The following is a 23,159-nucleotide window of genomic DNA, read 5'->3' as shown; positions in this document are numbered from 1 at the left end:
AGTAGGGTTTTAAAAGCACATTATGCAAAATTAAGAACATTGTTTTAATCAAAAATATTCTAAGATAATACCACACCAATTGAAACAAACAGTCCAAAATCTTCAACATACAAGTAAAAATGTTTTGTCAAATTCCTAGGAAACCAACAGTTGAAATCTTGCTAATTTAATTGTTAATAAACTGCTAGATTAAATGCTAGAAGGCTAAAATAATTCAACCATTAATGTTCAGAATTCAAATCACAATATTCTGGAAAAATCAAAGCTGGTTCTCATATCAACATTCACATATTGCATGGGACAATATGCAATTCCTAATTGAATTGTATAAGAATATTACTGTGTCAGCTGTATTCGTATTCCCTGCTAAAGCTCCAAGATGAGATAAATGTATGATCAAAAGTGCTACTTCTTTATCATTTAAAACATGTACAAAATCCCAGCCAAAGTATTTGAAGAGGAGGGATTTCAGGTGGTTCTCTCATCTACTGCAAGGGAAAAACTGATGGGGGGTTCTGATCTTACTACGTCTTTTGCATCCTATTCTGTGAGTCATGACAGCAATTCTCATGGCAGCAGGTTGAAGATTAAATCACAACAGTGGATGAGAGGTGGAGCAACAAGGCACACTGTGACCTGGCACACTGAGGGTGTGTGTGGCAGTAGCAGTTGTCTGGTTCTAGGGAGCACAACTCAGATTCTTTAGCAAATGGGCTGGTTGATCCTGGTATGTTGAGACAAAAGACCAGAGGGCCAACTTTTATTATCTGTCCCACTGGTGTCCTCTGAGGCCTTATTTCAGGGGCCTAATGGAGCAACTGGAAGAAGTGCCCCAAACCTTCAGCTCACATTGCTTAATGAACAGCAGGAAAGCCACCATCTGTGATTTAGGCATGGATTTGGGTTCAAGCCTTGCACTAATTCATAGAGTTTTAAGACCAGAAGGGATCTCACAGGCCACAGAATTTCACCCAGTCATTCCTGCATCATGCCCATATCTTGTGGTTGAGCCAGAGTATATTTTGTAGAACGTGTTACCAAGATCTGGTTGAACATCTGGATATTTGCTTCAACATGATCTAAGGGAAAGGGATATAACTGTGCTCTTTGCAGGTTACCTCAAAAGGTAGGAGATGCCACACCAAGGATGGATTCATTTGAATGTGTCCATCTGACATGTGAGTTTCAGGATAAAATTGATCTAGGAATTCTGGTAGTACACAGACAATCGTGCTGTTCTGCAGCATTCCTATCTGAGCCTAAGGAGCTATTTTCTTGTTAATACATAATAAAATAAAATAAAAAATAAATAATAATAGTTAGGCCTGGTATTGCATTCTCCAAGACTTCTTGGGTGAACTCCTGGTCTTATTAGCATCAGGGGGAGTTTTGCTACTGACTTCGGTGAGGCAAGGGATTGCACTCCTTTTTTAAAAATCAATTTTATTGTCCATACTGGAACATCAACCTGGGATCAGCCAGGCCACATCGACAAATATGGGAGTTTATCTGGTGCTTTCTGACTCTACTCTCCACAATGGACACATTCTGGATCTGATTTTTGGGATGTGGATGGAAATAGAAGGTGTTAAATATATGTTGCAGTTGGCAACCACCAAGAGGTTGCTCATGGACAGACACACAAGAGAAAGGCTCCAGTTTCATCTGTTAATTTCTACTTAAATTTTGCTAGAGGTCTCATCCTGCCAGTAGTTTCTACAAATTAAAGATGATAAATTTCTAACATAAAAAGTATTGTACCCCAAAAAAGTGTGATTCGCTATACTACTATTATAATGATAATCTTTATCCATCAGAATTAAGTTTCTCATTGAATTAAAAAATAGTGGTTGCTTAGGTAGACGTGATCATGACTTGGTAACATTTGCCCTGAGTATACTGAATAAGGATCCAGCCAGCAATATATACCTGGTACCTTTGATCGGTCATTGAGAAGGAGGCCCTAGCAGTGAAATGGGCTGTGGAGGCTTTAAGTACTACTTGTGGGGGAATGCCGGTCAGCTAGTGACTGACCACGTGCCACTATGATGCCTGGACACCAAGACAAATACTAACCACAGGATTATGCAGTGATACCTCTCCTTGCAGCTGTACAGCTTTGAAATCCTTCACTGAGCAGGGAAGGATCACAAAAACACCAATTTTTCTAGAGAGATGCGGTGGAGAGGGATTTTCCAAGAACCACAGGACTATGCCCTGGCACCGATCCGGAGCAGGACGGTTTGTGACAGAGTGTATAAACCTCTCACTGGACAGGAGGGGGTTAAGGAGAAACTCTGGTCTCAGGAGGCCCTGCCCCTCCGACTGTGCCATGCGTGCTCAGATTGGAGGCAGGGTTTAAAAGGCAGCCAAACAGCTCAGTCAGGACTAGCAGGCCAGGGAGAAAGATGTGCTCTGGGAGCTTCAGGGGAGACATGGCTGGATCCTACACCAAGCCAAGGAATAGGGAGCTGCAGCACTGGAGACTGGGGCCAGATCAGGAAGCCCAGAAGGCAGTGCTCCTCAGAGATGGCTGGTGGCCAGCTGGGATGCAAAAGGAGGTAGGAAGTGACCCAGGGAAGCTGTCTGGAGACTGATGCAAGAAACCATAGGGTGAGAGGAGCCAAACCAGCCTCCCAGGGCCCTGGGTCAGAACCCTGTGCAGTGGGAGGGCCCAGGTTCCCTTACCCCACTGAGAACTGAACACACTAGGCCGGGCTGCCGCCTGTGAACTGAACCCACTAGGCTGAGCTGGCACCCATGAACTATACCCACTAGGCAGGGTTGCTGCCTTCAAGAGTGACACCCACTAGGTGAAATTTCCACCAGAGGTGAACCATTGGGTGTCACTGCTGCCTTGGAATCTAACCGCTAGGTGAGAGATGCTACCTCCTGCTGATAGGGTCTCACAGGATCAATCCCAACACTATTCAATATCTTTATCAATGTGTCACGGAGTCCCTGGGTGATGCTCTGGAACTGCTCCCCATGAAGCCAGTCAGGACTCTGGGGCAGTCGCCTTTCTGTGAGCAGCCTGTCTTCAGGACACACAGCTCACACAGCTTCCACCTTCCTGGGTCTGACCTCGGAGCATTCAGCATCCTCTGCCCCTCCGTGTGCTTCCCACAGCAAGTCCACTCAGGTGGGGCTCCTGGGGAAGCCAGAGGGTCCTGCCTCCCAACTCCGCAGTCAGACGTGACTCTCAGCCAGCCAGTAAAACAGAGGTTTATTAGACAACAGGAACATGGTCTAACACAGAGCTTGCAGGTGCAGAGAACAGGACCCCTCAGCTGGGTCCATTTTGGGGGGCAGTGAGCCAGACAACCACGTCTGTACTTCACTCCATGTCCCAGCTAGCCCCAAACTGAAACTCCCTCCAGCCCCACCTCCTCTGGGCTTTGTCCCTTTCCCGGGCCAGGAGGTCACCTGATTCCTTTGTTTTCCAACCCTTTAGCTCTCACCTTGCAGGGGGGAAGGGCCCAGGCCATCAGTTGCCAGGAAACAGGGTGTCGGCCATTCTCTGTGTCCAGACTCCTGCACACACCTGCCCTCTAGGGCTCTGCAGTGATCATACACCCTTACCCCACCACCTAGATACTTAAGAACTGCAGAGGGGAAACTGAGGCACTCCCACAATATTCAGAGGAAACATTAAGAACAGTCCCACTTCGTCACACAATGACCCCAAAGAAAATATAAAATCACATCTGCCAACATTTGCACATTATTCGGGTGGTAAATAATGCTGAGGACAGGCTACTAATAGAGAACAATCTGGATCACACGGCAAGCAGGGCACAATAACACAACATGCATGTTAAGGTCCCAGTTCAGTAAAGCACTGAAGCACATGCTTAAACTTAAGCACATGAGCAATGCTATCCCTACTCAGCAAAGCATGTAAGCATGGGCTTAAAGGTAAGTTTAGGCTTATCCCCCGTTGCAGTCAATAGGAAAGGGATGGGAGTTCAGTGTTTCCTTTTTGGGTACCCAACCTGAGTCACTTCAGCACTCACAGCTCCCACTAATTTCGTTTGGAGCTCTGGGTGCTCAATGTTTCCAGCAGCCATGAGGCTCATGGTCACAGGCCATAGAAATTTGTTTACAGAAACACCCAGTGTCCGAATGTTTCTGGTTGTTCAGGTTCCTTTAGTGGACACTAACCAGAAAACGGGAGAACTCTGACTCAAGGTGAGATTAACGAGTCCAGGGGCACAGCAGCAGGAAAGGCTAGATGTGATGGTGTGACTGAATAAACAGCTGAGGCATGGACAGCTCAGTGCTACAGCAGACTGAGAGTGAATTACATGCCAAATAAGGTGGAGACAGAGACTTACCAGTTCTAGGAACACTTTTCTTTCAGAGTCAAGCAATCGGACCCGACTGCGCAATGCTAGAATTTCCTTGTCCAGTCTGTTGTTGTGTTCCATGGCCTTCTGCAGCTCAGTCCTATCTAAACTCCAGCAAATGACAGGAAAACACTTAGGCAACACATGGACAGATGGCAATGGAGTCAACACTGCCCTATCCCTGGCCCTTGCTGTGCATCTGAGCTCAGGGTTTGGCACAGACGGGCATCACTTTTTAGTCCGCAGAAGAGAAGAATGAGGGGGGATTTGATAGCTGCTTTCAACTACCTGAAAGTGGGTTCCAAAGAGGATGGCTCTAGACTGTTTTCAGTGGTCGCAGATGACAGAACAAGGAGTAATGGTCTCAAGTTGCAGTGGGGGAGGTTTAGGTTAGGTTTAGGAAAAACTTTTTCACTAGGAGGGTGGTGAAACACTGGAATGCGTTACCTAGGGAGGTGGTAGAATCTCCTTCCTTAGAAGTTTTTAAGGTCAGGCTTGACAAAGCCCTGGCTGGGATGATTTAATTGGGGATTGGTCCTGCTTTGAGCAGGGGGTTGGACTAGATGACCTCCTGAGGTCCCTTCCAACCCTGATATTCTATGATTCTATGATTCTATGATCATATGAGTATGGACCCCTGGAATGTACTACCTTTGGGTGTGTGATGCTGCCCTCTAGTGGCTGGTTCACAAAGCATAAGGGAGCCATTATTCAGGTCACGGAGCTTTATTTCAGCTCAAATGGCAGAGGCTTGTGATTTTTGGAGCTTTAGGACCCGGGTTCTAGTCCAAGATCTGCAAGTATGTGGTTTATTATGGAAGCATGTCAGCCTTTCCTTAGTCAGGGCTGAGCTTGATCTCACTTGTAGCACAACAAAAAACCTAATTCTTTCAACTATTTAAAGACAGGTCTCAGTGACAACTGGAACATATTCTAACACTGAATAAACTGAGCAACTACTTTTCCAGATTTAAGAATGACTCCTTTTAGAAATTTCTCCCAAGCGTCTAATATTTATCTGTACACTTCTATCCACCCAACAAAATCACATTACACCTACCAATTTGAAACCCAGGTAGATTTGGAGATTGGTGTATGCAAGAGACCATTTTTCTTAAAAAGGCAAGAACAGTAAAATATATTGGAAATCACCATTGTTTGAAAATTAGATGTGGTTATCCCCCAGTGAAGCTGTTATACATGGCAAGTGAGACTATTCCATTTTAAAACTCTGGAACTAGCTGGGCTACTTTTTAAACCCAGAAAGAAATGCCAAGGTGTATGAAGTGAAGGTCCTCCATGGTTGCAGAAGTCAGGGTAGGGGGGCAGCCTGGTGTGTTTGCAGGGAGTAGCCTGGGGTAGAGGGTGCTGGAGAGTTGGTATCACTCTGGAGTTGTGGAAATTTAGCCTATACTCCTGACAGAATTCTGCGTCCCTGCAGTGGTGCAGAATCCATACGGCCCACATATTTCTGTACACCCCATGCAGAAAAATGCAAAAGAAATCTGCAGGGGGACATTTGCCTCTTCCCCAGCAGCACGTCTGTTCCAGAGTGCCTGGAGCAGTTTCAGAGACACAAATCACTGTGCGGGGAGCGGGGCTGGGCATACATGTCTGCATGGGAGACATTTATCACCATTGGGGACAGGGCTGGGCGTGGGTCAACATGCAAGAGAAACTCTGTCCCTCTCATTTGCTACTGCAGCTTGCCGGGGGCATGGAAGGTAGGTCTTTTTATTATGCACGAGGAAGGCTCGGTCCCGGAGGCAGAAACGTAGCAGCCTGCTTGCTAGTTAATTGATCTCATTCTCTGAGGCAGAAATGTTGCAGCCTGCTTGCGTAGCAGCATTGTTAATGTTCCTGCTGTTAATTAACTGTTCTCATTCTCAGTCAGTTTCCCCCAGAGGCATAAAACCTGTAAAAGTTTTAAGGCCCCTACATTGCCAGAGTGATGTAAAGTCTTATAAATGACAGTAAGGGAATCAGCTAGGAAGATCTATGCGCTGTCTCACTTTTTTCCTGTGCCAAAGTGGCACAATGGGGTACAGCTCAGGATCTATTTTACTTACCTATTATTAAAAAAAAAATACTTTGAGGGCAAATAAAACATTTACCAAGCAGTCAGTAAAATGTCAGGACAATCAGAAGCAAACACTTCCCAAAGTCCCCAGACAGGTCCAGGACAATGATTAGCAAAACTATGACTTTCATGTGTGAAAGTCTGAGCAATTAAAAATGACATTCTACTTTTTTTTATGTGGCTGTTTGGTGTTCTGTAATTTAATTTAAATGAAAATCCAGGATTATAACTGGAATGCAGGGTATTAGTTACCAAGTGTTTGTAATTTAACTTTCATGTGTTTAGGAAATGCTGAATAGTTATTGTGACTTTTTTTCTGTACTGTAATTTAAATAAATTACCAAAACAATTTAAACTGGTGTAATTATATTGCATTATTTTGACAAATAAAATATGCAGAATTTTTAATTTTTTGGTGCAGAATCCCACCAGGAGTAAACCTAGTCTGGTTACTGCTGTAGGAATCAGCCCTCAACAGCAGGGAGGACTTCTCTCTGGAAAAGGAGAGGTGTCCCTTGGAAACATCAAAATTACCTATTTAGATAAAAATAAGCACAGAAGAGACTCTGGGCCATAAGCAATTGGTAAAAGCAGTGGAGCATGTGAACCTCAGCCCTGGTGCAGGTTAGAGCAACAATAGAGGGGAGGCGTGCTGTAACTTAACCTGGCAGTGGTCCCTAAGGACCATTCTCCAGCCGAGCATAGATGGAGCACAGCACAATTCAGCTGTGCCACTGACAAATTCCTTATGCTGAGCAGGGCTGAATGGAGAGTGTCACTGCAGCTGGCTCTGCCCATTAATAGCTCCTGCACACCAGGTTAGATGCGCAGGTGAACAAGCCTCTGATAGTGTGGCTGATGTGATTAGGCCCTGTGATGGTGTCCCCTGAATAGATATGTGGACATAATTGGCAACGGGCTTTGTTGCAAGGATAGGTCCCTGGGTTAGTGGTTCTGTTGTGTGGTTGCTGGTGAGTATTTGCTTCAGGTTGGGGGGCTGTCTGTAAGCAAGGACTGGCCTGTCTCCCAAGATCTGTGAGAGTGATGGGTCATACTTCAGGATAGGTTGTAGATCCTTGATGATGCGTTGGAGAGGTTTTAGTTGGGGGCTGAAGGTGATAGCTAGTGGCTAGATGGCTAGACAGGCCAGTCCTTGCTTACAGACAGCCCCCCAACCTGAAGCAAATACTCACCAGCAACCACACACCACACAACAAAAACACTAACCCAGGAACCTATCCTTGCAGCAAAGCCCATTGCCAACTGTGTTCACATATCTATTCAGGGGACACCATCACATCAGCCACAGTATCAGAGGCTCATTCACCTGCGCATCTACCAATGTGATATATGCCATCATGTGCCAGCAATGCCCCTCTGCCATGTACATTGGCCAAACTGGACAGTCTGTACGTAAAGAATAAACGGACACAAATCAGACATCAAGAATTATAACATTCATAAACCAGTCGGAGAACACTTTAGTCTCTTTGGTCACTCGATTACAGACCTAAAAGTGGCAATTCTTCAACAAAAAAACTTCAAAAACAGACTCCAATGAGAAACTGATGAATTGGAATTAATCTGCAAACTGGATACAATTAACTTAGGCTTGAATAGAGACTGGGAGTGGATGTGTCATTACACAAAGTAAAACTATTTCCCCTTGTTTATTTCCCCCCCTACTGTTCTTGTCAACTGCTGGAAATGGCCCACCTTGATTATCACTAGAAAAGGTCTCCCCCCCGCCCCCCGCTGGTAATAGCTCACCTTTCCTGATCACTCTTGTTACAGTCTGTATGGTAACACCCATTGTTTCATGTACTCTGTGTATATAAAATATCCCCACTGTATTTTCCACTGTATGCATCCGATGAAGTGAGCTGTAGCTCACGAAAGCTTATGCGCAAATAAATTTGTTAGTCTCTACGGTGCCACAAGTCCTCCTTTTCTTTCTGCACACCAGGGTAATTCTCACTTGCCTGATCTGCCTGCTTTCTGGCCCCTTTGCGCTGTCTAATGCACATAAAGAAACCAGAACAGAAGAGAGGATTTGGACCCATTTCTAAGGTCTCTTAGTCACCCTGACCTTCGCTTCTCCAGAAGGTTGTTTACTGAGCTTTATTTTTAGTAAAAACAAGCACAATTAATTCTGCAGCAGAAAATATTTGTAATTAGCAACTGAAAGGTCCAGGACAATGTAAGAAGAGGGGTTAGTTCAGTGCAAGCAGAAGGGACACATGTTGCTTTCTTGCTCTTGAGAAACATACAGAAAACATCCGATGAAGTGAGCTGTAGCTCACGAAAGCTCATGCTCAAATAAATTGGTTAGTCTCTAAGGTGCCACAAGTACTCCTTTTCTTTTTGCGAATACAGACTAACACGGCTGTTACTCTGAAATCATACAGAAAACTAACGTCTTTGGGAATGTGTTTACTTCATGAACAGATTCTAAAAGTTCACAGAAACCACAACACTAAATTTTACCATGAACAGAAACAATCCGAGCTTATTAGCATAGCAGCATAGGCATAACACTAACACTTATGGAATACATTGGTGCAATAAAACCATGTTAGTACGGTACTTACTCCTATCCCTTACAGTGTTTCAAAAAGTCATAGCTAGTGAACATAATATAGCTCATTCTACAGCCATTCTGGTGAATATGGATAGCAAAGAATTTAGACTGTAAGTAACATCAAGCAAAGTGTCAATAGCTTGTGTTAGCAGCACAACATTAGAAATCTTTCCAGATTTGAATTTATATTCCAACCATACTCCTTAGTAGAGCTGGTCAAAAAAAAAAATTTCTCCTCAGAAAATTTGGACAAAAACTATTTTTTTCATTTTCATCTAACTTTTCAGTGGGAAATTTCAACTTTTTGTCAAAAAATGAAGCTATTTTAGCCCAAAACTGCTGAAAACCCACAAAATTTCTGGTTTTAGCTGAAAATTTTGGGCATTTTGATTTTCAGTTTTCCAATTAAATATAACTTTTTTTCAAGGAAAACATACACTTTCTGCAAAAATTTTCATTCAGCTGAAAACTCAATTTCCTGTTAAAATAATTTTGACAAAAAATTTCAACCACCCAGGCCTGGAAGTAACGTCAGCAGGTATGTATGCTGCTAATGTATGTCTTACCACTGTCTTTCAGCTTATTCATCTCTTCTCTCCAGCTCTCAGATGTTTGTGGGGCCAGCCGCAAAGCAGGATCTAAGAGAACAACGGAGAAACAATCTCACCTATGATAACTTTGCCAATCCTTTTTTATGAGCACAGAATTCTAGAATCCTATAGTTTTTCATTCAAAAAATTCAAACAATATAACATTGAGCTCAAAGGAGTGGAAAGAGCACAAAACCAGACCATAACTCATGATTTTAAACACTTAGCAACCACCAACAATAGAAAATAATGTACTGGACTGAAAAATTGCCTAATAGGGATCATACACTTTTTATTAAACTTCAACAGGCTGCAAGAGCAAACACTGGTTCTAGATGGACTTTCCCTCAAATAAATCAGGGATCCCACTTGATTTTCTATGATTGAATCTAGTTACAGTGCATTTAGCTCCTAAAGTCTACAGGGAGGATTAAAATTCCAGAAACACAATTATTATTATTTTTAGTTTTAATAGCTTCCCTTGGTAAGTTTTAATATGATTCTGAACACTAACATTCTAAGCATAACAAAGCACAGAAACACGTCAGACATTAAAACCTTAATCACAGCGTAGAAAGCCAAACTCTAATTCATACTTTTATGCAGATTACAAAACTGAGCATGCTCATCATAAATAGATTTCTCACTGGTTCAATGCACACAAGGTTCCGCTGGGAAAGGAAGTCAAATACAGCAGCTCTGTCCATGATCTGGAGAAGTACTGTTTGGAGGCTGTGACACATTGCCGAGCTTGTGCCCTTTGACGCATGTATATCGATCGATCAACATAGAAGGTCTGACAAACTCTGTGTACAGTGTTTGCTCCCAAGACTTTGAATAAAACACAGCCTATGACTGACTGCTCGGGCTGCTGATTGGAGCTGTTTAATGACTTGGAGACAGTGCTTCTTGGGTAAAAGTAAGCTGATGTGGTCAGTTACATGACAAGTCTATGCAAGTGTATTCCATGTGGAGTCCCAGTGAAGTAAATGGGGCTCAGCCTGGGCAGAGGGTCAACCCCTCATGGATCACATTGTAGGACAGGGACCTTCAGCTGCTGTTTAAACTTCAACTGATCATTTTCTGATGCTTCCTGTATACATTCTCAGCTGGGAGGAATAATTTAATCAGAAAAATGTGTATGATAAATGGGAATCATTTAAGAACACCTTACTAGATGCCCCAAAAGCCATAGTCCCAGAATTGAGGGAGAAGGTTGTGCTAATTAAAAAACTGACCTGATTTAGAGGGGAAGTGAAGGCAGCTATAAAAAATAAAATAGTATATGACAAATGGAAGAAAGGGTAAATTAGTAATAATGGATGTAAATTAGAAGTTTGGAATTGTAGAAAATTGACAAGGGAAGCCAAGGGACACAAGGAGAAATCTATGGCCAAGTGTTAAGGACAATAAGAAAGAGTTTTTAAAAATATACTGGGAAGAAAAAGAATCCTGACAATGGTACTGGTCCATTACTACATGGAAACTGTAGAATTATCAATAATACTGCAGAAAAGGCAAAAATGTTCAATCAATATTTCTGTTTTGTATTTGGGGAAAAACAGATAATATGCTCATCATATGGGGATGATAATACTCTTTCCATTCCACTAATATTTCTGGAGGATGTTAAACAGAAGCTACTAAAGTGAGACATTTTTGAATTAGCAGGTCCAGATAACTTCATCCAAGAGTTTTAAAAGAGATGGCTACAGAGCTTGCTAGAATGTTAATACTGATTTTCAATAAGAATTTGAGCACTGGGAAAGTTCCAGAAAACTGGAAGAAAGCTAATGTTGTGCCAATTTTTTAAAAAGGGTAAATTGGATGACCAAGGAATTATAGGCCTGTCAGTCAGACATTGATCCCAGGCAAGATAATGGAACAGCTTATATGAGACTTGATTAATAAAGAATTAAAGGAGAGTAAAGTAATTAATGCAAATCAACATGGTTTTGGAAAATAGATCCTGTCAAACTAACTTGGTATCTTTTTTTGATGAGATGACAAGTTTGATTGATATAGGTAACAGTGATGACATAGACTTCTGTAAGGCATTTGACTTGATACCACACAGCATTTTGATTAAAAAATTAGAATGCTATAAAATTATCATGGCACACATTAAATGAATTAAAAACTGGCTAACTGATAGGTCTCAAAATGTAACTATAAATGGGGAATCATCACTGATTGGGTCTGTTTCAGTGTGGTGCCAAAGAGATGGTTCTCGGCCCTATGCTATTTTTCATTTTTATTAATGTCCTGGAAGAAATATAAAGTCATCACTGACAAAAGTTTGCAGATGACACAAAAACTGAGGGAGTGGTAAATAATGATGAGAACAGGTCACTGAATCATAATGATCTAGATCATTTGGTAAATTGTGCATAAGCAAACAATATCCATTTTAATGCGGCTAAATGTCAATGGATACAACTGGGAACAAGGGTCGTAGGCCATACTTACAGGATGGGGACTCTATCCTGGGAAGCAGTGACACTGAAAAAGATCTGAGGGTTGTAGTGGATAATCAGCCCAATCAGGCGGGGGGGGGGGGGGAGGAGTAGGGTGTTATTTCCCCTCTGTATCAGGCTCTGGTGTGGCTGCTGCTGGAATACTTTGTCCTGTTCTGGTGTGCACAAGTCAAGGAGAATGCTGATAAGTGGGAGCCACGAGAATGATTAAAGGATTAGAAAACCTCCTTGAGTGATAGACTCAAACAGCTCAACCTATTTAGCTTCGCAGGTTAAGATTAGTCTACACAAATATCTACATGGGGAACAAATATTTAATAATGGGCTTTTCAATATGGCAGTCTAACACAATCCAATGACTGGAAGCTGGAGCTGGACAAATTCAGACTGGAAATAAGGTATACATTTTTAATGATGAGAGTAAATTAACCCAGGGTCGTAGTGGATTCTCCATGACTGACAATTTTTAAATCAAGACAGGTGTAAAAGCTCTGCTCTAGGAGTTATTGTGCGGCACGTCTCTGGCCTGTGTCAAACAGGAGATCACACTAGATGATCACAATGGTCCCTTCTGGCCTTTGAATCTCTGAGGTAAGAGCAAAAACCCAGCTCTGTGGTGGCTGACTGGGAGAAGGAGTAGATCTCTAGAGTCAGTCCTGTGAAGGAAGGCCTGCAAAGGGCCAGAACTTAACCAGAGATTGCCTTGAAGCTGGAAATGCATCCCCTGAGGTATGCATGGGGAACGGCTCAGTGATGCACTCTTCAGATGGCACATGAGGACAGGAAATCTGTAATCAATGGCATCTGAGAGACAGGGAGCAGGTGGCCCGTCTGCTTTTGGACTGAATGGGTAGCTGTTCCTCTCAGCCCCATCTCTGGCTTCTTCCTCCTCCACAAAAGCCAAGGAGAAGAAACCAGGACTATGCTACCATAGTATCATGTCAAATCAGCCAATGTCTTGGTTTTCCCCATTCACACTTCATTGCCTATCAGCTACTGAATACAAGTGTCAGAGTAACAGCCGTGTTAGTCTGTATTCGCAAAAAGAAAAGGAGTACTTGTGGCACCTTAGAGACTAACCAATTTATTTGAGCATAAGCTTTCGTGAGCTCACGAAAGCTTATGCTCAAATAAATTGGTTAGTCTCTAAGGTGCCACAAGTACTCCTTTTCTTTTTGTGAATACAAGTGAAAGACTTTATTCTGAATTCCAACGCATCAGGCTAATATGTGACACAGACTGAATTTCCCATGCTAGGGCCTGGTCTACACTACGAGTTTATGTCAGACTTAGCAGCATTAAATCGAATTAACCCTACACCCGTCCACACAACGAAGCTATTTTTTTCGACATAAAGGGCTCTTAAAACCAATTTCTGTACTCCTCCCCAATAAGGGGATCAGTGCTGAAATCGACATCGCCGTTTTGAATTAGGGTTAGTGTGGACACAATTTGAAGGTATTGGCCTCCGGGAGCTATCCCACAAGTGCACCATTGTGACTGCTCTGGATAGCACTCTGAACTTGGATGCACTGGCCTGGTGTATAGGAAAAGCCCTGGGAACTTTTGAATCTCATTTCCTGTTTGGCCATGTGAGCTCATCAGCACAGGTGACCATGCAGTACCAGAATTGAAAAAGAGCTCCAGCATGGACTGAATGGGAGGTACTGGATCTGATTGCTGTCTGGGGAGAGGAATCCATGCTATCAGAACTATATTCCAAAAGACGAAATGCCAAAACATGTCCCATGAGGGACAGAGGCTACAGCAGGGATGCAACACAGTGCTGCGTGAAACTTAAGGAGCTCAGACAAACCAGAAAACCAAAGAAACAAACGGACGCTCCGGGACAGCGCCCCAGACATGCCGCTTCTACGCTGAGCTGCAAGCAATTCTAGGGGGGGCCGCCACCACTACCCCACCCCTGTCCTTGGACTCTGATGATGGGGTACTCTCGGCTATGCCTGAGGATTTTGCAGATAGGGAAGATGAGGAGGACAAGCTTGAGGAGAGCACACAGCACACCGTTCTCCCCGACAGCCAGGATCTTTTTCTCACTCTGACTGAAATACCCTCCCAACCCAAAGAAGCCGGAGAAGGGACCTCTGGTTAGTGTACCTTTTTAAATATAATACATGTTATAAAAGCAAGCATTTTTTAATGATTAAGTAGCCCTGAGGACTTGGGATGCATTCGTGACCAGTACAGCTACTGGAAAAGTCTGTTAACGTGTCCGGGGATGGAGCGGAAATCCTCCAGGGATATCTCCATGAAGCTCTCCTGGAGGTACTCTAAAAGCCTTTGCAGAAGGTTTCTGGGGAAAGCAGCCTTATTCCGTCCTCCATGGTAGGACACTTTACCATGCCATGCTAGTAGCAAGTAATCTGCTATCATTGCATGACGAAGTCTGGCAGCGTATGGTCCCAGTGTTTGCTGGCATTCAAGCAACATCCGTTCTTTATCTCTCTGTGTTATCCTCAGGAGAGTGATATTGTTCATGGTAACCTTCTTGAAATAGGGGAATTTAATTAAGGGGACATTCAGAGGTGGCCATTCCTACTGGGCTGTTTGCCTGTGGCTGAAAAAAATCCTCCCTGCAGTTAGCCACGTGGTGGGGGCGGGGGGGCCACTAGCGCTGAGCTGTTCGCGTTTGGCTAACAGGGATCTTCCCTGATACCAGCCATGAGGTGGGGGGAGGGGTAAAGCAATCATCCCAGAGAATTGGATGAAGGGGGGTGGGGGTTAGTTTGGTTTCTGCTGCTGCATGTTAACAGGAAAACCGCAGCACTAAATGGCCAACTCAACGGGATTTGCTTGGTATGGGAGAGGAGGGCACTGCGGTTATGAAGGCTGCAGAAGCCAAAAGACTATGGCTTACCATGACCGCCTGCAAGCCGAATTCTGTTGCCCAGCAATGCGAGTGTGATCTCTAACACCAAAGCTGCAGGCACTCAATATAAGATGCAAAATGCGACCTTGTACCAAAATCACATGTGCTATGTAATGTGAATAGTGTTGTTCACCGTGAAAGAGTATAGCCATTGTTCTGTAAAATGTATCTTTTAAAATACTTCGTTCCCTTTTTTTCCTCCAGCAGCTGCAAATGTTTCAAGCCTCCCTCCTCCATCCCAAAGGCTATCTCAGATAAGGCGGTGAAATGTTCTCTGAGCTCATGCAGTCATCCAGCACTGACAGAGCTCAGGAGAATGTGTGGAGGGACACAATAGCAGAGTACAGGAAAGTAGGCGATGAACGTGAGGAGAGGTGGCGGCAGGAAGATCAAAGGAGGCATGAGGCAACGCTAGGGCTACTGCGGGATCAAACGGACATGCTCCGGCGTCTGGTGGAGGTTCATGAACAGCAGCAGGATCAGACTGCTGCTGCAGCCGCTGTTTAACTGCCCTCCCTCCTCCCCAAGTTCCATAGCCTTCTCACCCAGATGCCCACTCCACCCCAGTGGACAGCCCAAGCAACAGAAGGCTGTCATTCAAGAAGTTTTAAAGTGGCCTTTTCCTTCCCTACTACCCTCCTCCCACACCCCACCCGGGCTACCTTGTGATTTATCTCCCTATTTTTATAATCAATTAATGAAGAATACATGTTTTTTAAATGATAGTGAGTTTATTTCCTTTGCAAGCAAGCTGTGATCGAAGGAGGGAGGGCGGGTGGATTACAGGGAATTTAGAGGCAACCAAGGGGGCAGGTTTTCATCAAGGAGAAACAAACAGAAGTGTCACACAGTACCCTGGCCAGTCATGAGACTGGGTTTCAAAGCTTCTCTGATGTGCAGTGCTTCCTGCTGTGCTCTTCTAACCGCCCTGGTGTCTGGCTGCACGTATTCAGCAGCCAGGCGATTTGCATCAACCTCCCACCTCACCATAAATGTCTCCCCCTTACTCTCACAGAGATTGTGGAGCACACAGCAAGCAGCAATAACAATGGGAATATTGGTTTCGCTGAGGTCTGAGCGAGTCAGTAAACTGCACCAGCGACCCTTTAAAGGTCCAAATGCACACTCTACCACCATTCTGCACTTATAGAATCATAGAATATCAGAGTTGGAAAGGACCTCAGGAGGTCATCTAGTCCAACCCCCTGCTCAAAGCAGGATCAATCCCCAACTAAATCATCCCAGCCAGGGCTTTGTCAAGCCTGACTTTAAAAACTTCTAAGGAAGGAGATTCCACCACCTCCCTAGGTAATGCATTCCAGTGTTTCACCACGCTCCTAATGAAAAAGTTTTTCCTAATATCCAACCTAATATCCAACCACTTGCTCAGCCTATAGTTGAACAGCTCCTTACTACTGTCCAGGGTGCCTGTGTAGGGCTTCATGAGCCAGGGCATTAAGTGGTAGGCTGGGTCCCCAAGGATAACTATAGGCATTTCAACACCCCCAACAGTTATTTTCTGGTTTGGGAAGTAAATCCCTTCCTGCAGCCTTTAAACAGACCAGAGTTCCTGAAGATGTGAGCATCATGAACCTTTCCCAGCCATCCCACGTTGATGTTCGTGAAACGTCCCTTGTGATCCACCAGTGCTTGCAGTACCATTGAAAAGTACCCCTTGCGGTTTATGTACTGGCCGCCCTGGTGGTCCGGTCCCAACATAGGGATATACGTTGTGTCTATAGCCCCACCACAGTTTGGGAATCCCATTGCAGCAAAGCCATCTAGTATGACCTGCACATTTCCCAGAGTCACTACCTTTGATAGTAGCAGCTCAGTGGTAGCGTTGGCTACTTGCATCACAGCAACCCCCACAGTAGATTTGCCCACTCCAAATTGATTACCGACTGACCGGTAGCTGTCTGGCGTTGCAAGCTTCCACAAGGCTATTGCCACTCGCTTGTGAACTGTGAGAGCTGCTCTCATCTTGGTATTCTTGCGCTTCAGGGCAGGGGAAAGCAAGTCATAAAGTTCCATAAAAGTGCCCTTACACATGCGAAAGTTTCGGAGCCACTGGGAATCATCCCAAACCTACAACACTATGCGGTCCCACCAGTCTGTGCTTGTTTCCCGGGCCCAAAATCAGCGTTCCACGGCATGAGCCTGCCCCAGTAACACCATGATCTCCAAATTGCTGGGGACCGTGGTTTTAGAGAAATCTGTGTTCATGTCCTCATCACCGCGCTGCCGTCGCCTCCTCGCCTGGTTTTTCAGGTGCTGGTTCTGCATAAGCTGCATGATAATGCGTGAGGTGTTTACAATGGTCATAACTGCTGCAGTGAGCTGAACGGGCTCCATGCTTGCTGTGCTATGGCGTCTGCTCGGGCAATCCAGGGAAAGGGGCGCGAAATGATTGTCTGCCGTTGCTCTGATGGAGGGAGGGGTGACTGACAACATGGCTTACAGGGTTGGCTTACAGGGAATTAAAATCAGCAAAGGGGGTGGCTTTGCAACAAGGAAAAACAGAATGGCCGCCTCAAGGATAAAACTCAAAACCCTGGGTTTAGCAGGCCGTTGATTTCACAGAGGCAGGAAGGAAGGAGAAAATGAATACAAAACAAATCTGGTCTATTTCTTGTTTTGATCCACTTCATCTGTCTTTATACTTCTTGCTGGCAGCAGACAGTGCAGTACGACTGCTGGCCATCGTTATCTCCTGGCTGCTCATTAGAAGATGGTGCAGTAGGACTGCTAGCAGGACTGAATCGCCATGAGACAAAACTTAAAAGGGAAATGACCTGACTGAGTCACTCCCATGTTTGCCCAGGCGCCTCTGACCGACCTCACCGACGTTGGCTAAAAGAGCACCCTGGAGTACATCGACGATGGCTACCAGTCATACTGCACTGTCTGCTGCCAAAAGGCAATGAGCGGCTGCTGTGTAGCAATGCTGTACCGCATCTGCCAGCACCCAGGAAACATACGGTGAGCTGAGCTGGCTCCATGCTTGCCATGGTATGGCGTCTGCACAGGTAACCCAGGAAAAAAGGCGCGAAACGATTGTCTGTCTTTGCTTTCACGGAGGGAGGGACGGAAGGGGGGGGCCTGACGATATGTACCCAGAACCACCCGTGACAATGATTTTGCCCCATCAGGCATTGGGATTTCTACCCAGAATTCAAATGGGTGGCAGAGACTGCGGGAACTGTGGGATAGCTATCCATAGTGCAATGCTCCGGAAGTCGACGGTACTGTGGATGCACTCCACCGACTAAATGCACTTAGAGCATTTATGTGGGGACAAACACAATCGACTGTATAAAAATGCTTTCTACAAAACCGACTTCTATAAATTTGACCTAATTTCGTAGTGTACAAATGGCACAGAGTGGGGCTAGGAGACTTTCTATGACTATTCTCAGAATGACAGGCAAGGTTTACATAGAATAGAACCTGATTTTTAGAGGTGTTGAGTGAGCAATGCGAGTGATCAGCACCTCTGAAAACCAGGCCTAGTACAGGCTAATAATTGAGTCGCATGCCACTCAAATTTACCCAGTTTGCTTTGCTCCTTTTTCAGCATATCCAGTTCGTCTGTTAGCCGGCGGATCTCTTCGTGAGCCATCTGTAGCCTTCGTGTGGCCTCATCCAGGTCTCGCTCAACCCGATTTCGTAACACTTTCTCTCTTTCCAGCTCTTCATTATGGGACTGAAACAGAAGCAATGCTCATAGGACAAAGTAAACCGAATACCTTGTCTGCACTAACAAGCTGCAGCATAGCAGCTTGCACTAGTGCAGAGGTGGGAAAACTTTTTGGCCTGAGAGCCGCATCTGGGCATGGAAATTGTATGGCAGGCCATGAATGCTCACAAAATGAGGGGTTGGGGTGTGGGAGGGGGTGTTGGCTCTGGGCTGGGGGTGCGGGTTCTGGGGTGGGGCCACAAATGAGGGGTTCAGGGTATGGGAAGGGGCTCTAGGCTGGGGCAGGGGGCTCCGGGCTGAGGATGAGGGATTCAGAGTGCGGGAGGGGGCTCTGGGTTGAGGCAGGGGGATAGGAAGGTGAGGGCTCTGGCTGGAGGTGCAGGCTCTGGGGTGGGGATGGAACCAAGGGGATTGGGGTGCAGGTGGGTGCTCCAGGCTGGGACCCAGGGGATCAGAGGGCGGGAGCGGGATCAGGGCTGGAAGCAGCGGCATGTCCCTCGTCCAGCCAATGGGAGCTGCAGAGCTGGCGCTTGGGGCAGGGGCAGTGTGCGGAGCTCCCTGGCTGCCCCTACATTTAGGAGCCGGAGGGGGAACACTGTGCTGCTTCTGGAAGCCACGTGATGCCACGGCACATGCGGAGCAGGGCAAGCCCCCAACCCCACTCCCCAGCTGGAGTGCTGGAGCAGGGCAAGTTCCCAACCCCACTCCCTGGCATGAGCTCGAGGGCCGAATTAAAAGGTCTGAAGGGCCAAACGCTGCCCACGGCCTGTAATTTGCCCACCCCTGCACTAGTGCCTGGGAAGTGGGGACACACTAAATATGCAGGAAGCAGGCGTGTGGGAGCTGCTGCTGAGGCAGTACATGGAGTTGCCAGCAACCCCCAGTTACGTAAGCACGCTGACATGTTATGTGTGTATGTCATTGCTGCAGGCTGGCAGCTGATTTTAGGCATTGGTGTTTTCCAGGTGAATCTCTGTGGGATAAAAAGAACAGAAGCACTTTCTCCCTTGAGAGAAACTGTTAGTCAAGTTGTATTTTCACTCCTAGATTCATAGATTTTAGGCCCAGGAGGGACCATTAGATCTAGCAGGGCTTCCAGCAGGGCATCCAGTCTTGATCTGAAGACTTCAAGAGATGGAGAATCCACCACTCCCCTTCGTAGTCTGTTCCAATGGTTAATCAATTTTGCATTCTTTTTAGTGTCTTTGGGTTGTTTGGGGTGGGGAGAATGGGCAGAGCTGAGAGCAGCCAAGCCCTGAATGAGGGCTGCAAGGCTGTTTAATAAAAGACACTTTTTATGTTTACAGTGGAGGAAAGTGCTTTTTGCTCAAACTTTCCAAAACAATTCCCACTGGGGCACTTCCTTTTCCCTTTTGCATCCACTTCACTTTCATTCACTGCTTCTATCGCCACACGATTTTCAACTTCCACATGTATTGTTTCCATTTCTGTTTCTTTCCCTTCCTGCTTTCTGCCTGTCTCTCTTCCCCTGCCTCGTCTCAGCTTTCCTCCTCCTCCTCCTCCCTGTCTCTTCCCAGATCTCCCTTCCCCCATCACGTTTCTTCACTTTTCCCTTGTCCTTTCCATGTGTCTTTAGCTGGAACCAACCCCTTCCTTCTAAGGCAGTTGCCCCTGCTAGGCTAGCTCCAGTAGCACTGGGTCGGCTAGCTAATACTAACCTCCTCCTGTTATTGTCTGCACCAGCTCCTGGACTGTGGATGTTTTTTATTCAGGAGCCAGGTACCTTTCCCACTAGTCTGACTTTTTGCGGAAAGGTGATTTATTTATAACTAGGGCTCTACCAAATTCATGGTCCATTTTGGTCAATTTCATGGTCATAGGATTTTAAAAATCATAAATTTCACGATTTCAGCTATTTAAATCTGAAATTTCACAGTGTTGTAATTGTAGGGGTCCTGACCCAAAAAGGAGTTGCCAGGGGGGGTCACAAGGTTGCGGTACTGCTACCCTTACTTCTCACTGCTGCTGGCAGAGCTGGACCCTCAGTCAGCAGCCACCACTCTCCAGCCGCCCAGCTCTGCAGGCAGCAGCATAGAAGTAAGAGTGGCAGAATCATACCATGCCATCCTTACTTCTGCACTGCCTTCAGAGCTGGGCTCCCAGCCTGCAGCTGCCGCTCTCCGGCCACCCCGCTCTGAAGTCAGCACAGAAGTAAGGGTGGCAAAACCGCAACCCCCTAAAATAAGCTTGTGACTCCCCTGCAACTCCCTTTTGTGTCAGGACCCCCAATTTGAGAAACACTGGTTTCCCCAGCAAAATCTGTATAGCACACAAAAGACCAGATTTCACAGGAGAGACCAGATTTCACAGTCCATGATGCATTTTTCAAGGCTGTGAATTTGGTAGGGCCCTATCTATAACTGTTCTCAATCCAGTTGACCTGTATCCACTTCACTTCCCAAAGTCACATCTCTCTGTGTGGAATCACAGTTACATACTGTATTAGAAGCAAAAGGTTGCATAAATGTTTTACCTTATTCATTGTCTCTTTAGTATAGTGCATGGATTCATGCTGTTGCTGAAGTTCATCTTCTAATGTCTGGTGGATACGATCAAACTTATCCTTACACGAAAAGACCTATTAATAAGCCAACACCATGAAAAGGCTTGCTGATTATCTTCACTGGATATTGATATGCTGTCATTTAAATGTTAATGTATCTTAATTAACCATGGGTTGTAACCATGTTTTATATTTCAAAAGTGCCTTTAATCCAGATAGATCCCAAATTGCTTTAAAGAGCCCTCACGTGCCTGTTGCACTCTGCTGCTTATAGGGAACTCTGCAGGTTCTTTGCCTTTTTTAAACTTGTGATGTGGCAGGCCTCTTCCTTTTACATCCTATGGGCTCAGCTCTGCACAAAGAAATATACTGATACTGAATATGCTTCACTGACTCTAGCTGAATAAAGCTGGATAACCTCCCCATGTTCCAGCCAGTCTGCATCACTCAAAAACTTAATTACAACCTCATACTTCCTCCAGAAACACAAACCACACAGCACACTTAATCTGTGAACATACATAAGGCTGCAAAGGTTGTAATTAATATTTTGCATTTTATTGTAAGGGAGGGGAATGTGCTAGTGTGTAATGCATTTCCTTAACACCTGAAGCCTGATAAGGATATTCCTGGTGAGACTTCAGAGTCTGTCCATGGAAACATGCTGTGTGGTCAGAGTACCGTTAAAAGGTGTTCCAGAACTTGACATTTCCTTGCTTTTAAAAGTTTGCATTGTCGGGGAGGATATTCCACTTACCCAGCCTTAATCCCTTTTAAACACAAATTTTGCTGGACTATATTTCAGTGGTTTTATTATACTGATGATATATTTTTAACATGGAAATCAGATCTTGACAACTTTGAATATCCTGCAGCAGAAATAAACAGTCTTCATCCGACTATGATGACCTTTGAAATGAATAGTTGTATTCATACTGTTAATTTTTTTGGCTGCGCAAAATTTACAACAAAATTACTACCTCTCTCCATGGGAGAAGTATAGATTAAAATCTTTATATATTAATAGTTTTGAACCCAAAATTATAATCAGAAGTTTGTCATACTCAGTTGTCCAGAGTTAAGAGATTCCTATCAGACATCACATATAACTATAATGGATGAGAAGTGTGAAAGTCTGTACTAGAGTTAGACAGGGAGTGTGTCAGACTAAACTCAAGTACAGTCCTTCACTAACCAGAGTCAGTGAGGACTGTATATGTTGTATATCCTTGGTGGGAGTTTTAGCCATTAGCTACCGTAGCTCTTTTTCACAAGAGATTGTTTCATTTGGCCAAAGAATATACTAGTGACTATATTCTGTGATCTAGGATCCCTTGTCCTTTGCTCACCTGGGGCACACCAACAATGCTGTTGCCTGAGTGATGCATGGGAAACTTTGCATAGATATGTGTAAAATATCCTTTTCTAACATTCTTTTCTCTCCATTCTTCCTCCCTTTGATTAACTCGCTTGTTCAGTGCTGACTCCTCAGTTAGGGCTGCCCTCTTTGCAGAGTTTATCTGATTATACCTGCTAATTGACCAAGAACAAGTTGTAATTAAACTCAGTATTTTATTAGAAGGTTATTATAGCTCAGTTGGCTCTTTTTAAAATATCTTGGGGTTTCTAACTGAATTTTTAATTGGGAATAATTGATTTGTAGTTTTTGTAGTTTGTAGTGATTATTTGTACCAGCTGGCAGAGCACTGACTGCAATGGTTCATGACCCAGAACTTTTGTATAAATGAAGCTTCCCCCCTTAATGCTAATGGAAGAGACTTATGTGTCTAAACATCAGCCATAACCTGGATTTGTTAAGTGTGAACTCAGGTTGGTATTTATCTGAAAATATTAATGACTATTTATTTATAGTGTGTGAGGTGGGCATTGGATGTTTTTATTTGGGGTACCAGAGCCTTTTGTGACTTGAAGATTTAGGCTCTAACCCTGAAAAGACTTAGGGATGGG

At 44.7% G+C, this 23,159-nt stretch overlaps 1 protein-coding gene across 4 annotated transcripts in view; it reads right to left on the bottom strand.

Moving 5' to 3' along the window:
• The window catches only part of CCDC30 (coiled-coil domain containing 30), a 137,857-nt gene that overhangs the window by 71,438 nt on the left and 43,260 nt on the right, over positions 1-23,159 (bottom strand). For 3 of the 4 annotated variants that reach the window (XM_073316525.1, XM_073316528.1, XM_073316526.1), the window contains exons 5-8: positions 21,162-21,266; positions 18,520-18,673; positions 9,577-9,648; positions 4,338-4,453 (exon numbers count right to left, since the gene is read on the bottom strand). In XM_073316525.1, coding sequence (XP_073172626.1) covers positions 4,338-4,453; positions 9,577-9,648; positions 18,520-18,673; positions 21,162-21,266 — 447 coding nt within the window. The remainder of the gene's footprint in view (positions 1-4,337; positions 4,454-9,576; positions 9,649-18,519; positions 18,674-21,161; positions 21,267-23,159) is intronic. The other variant, XM_073316527.1, reaches the window with a different exon arrangement.

The sequence above is a fragment of the Lepidochelys kempii genome, chromosome 18 (genome assembly GCF_965140265.1).
Source record: "Lepidochelys kempii isolate rLepKem1 chromosome 18, rLepKem1.hap2, whole genome shotgun sequence".
Taxonomy (NCBI): Eukaryota; Metazoa; Chordata; order Testudines; family Cheloniidae; genus Lepidochelys; species Lepidochelys kempii.
Note: the sequence above shows the minus strand (reverse complement) of the source record. Positions and strands in the feature narration are given on the sequence as shown.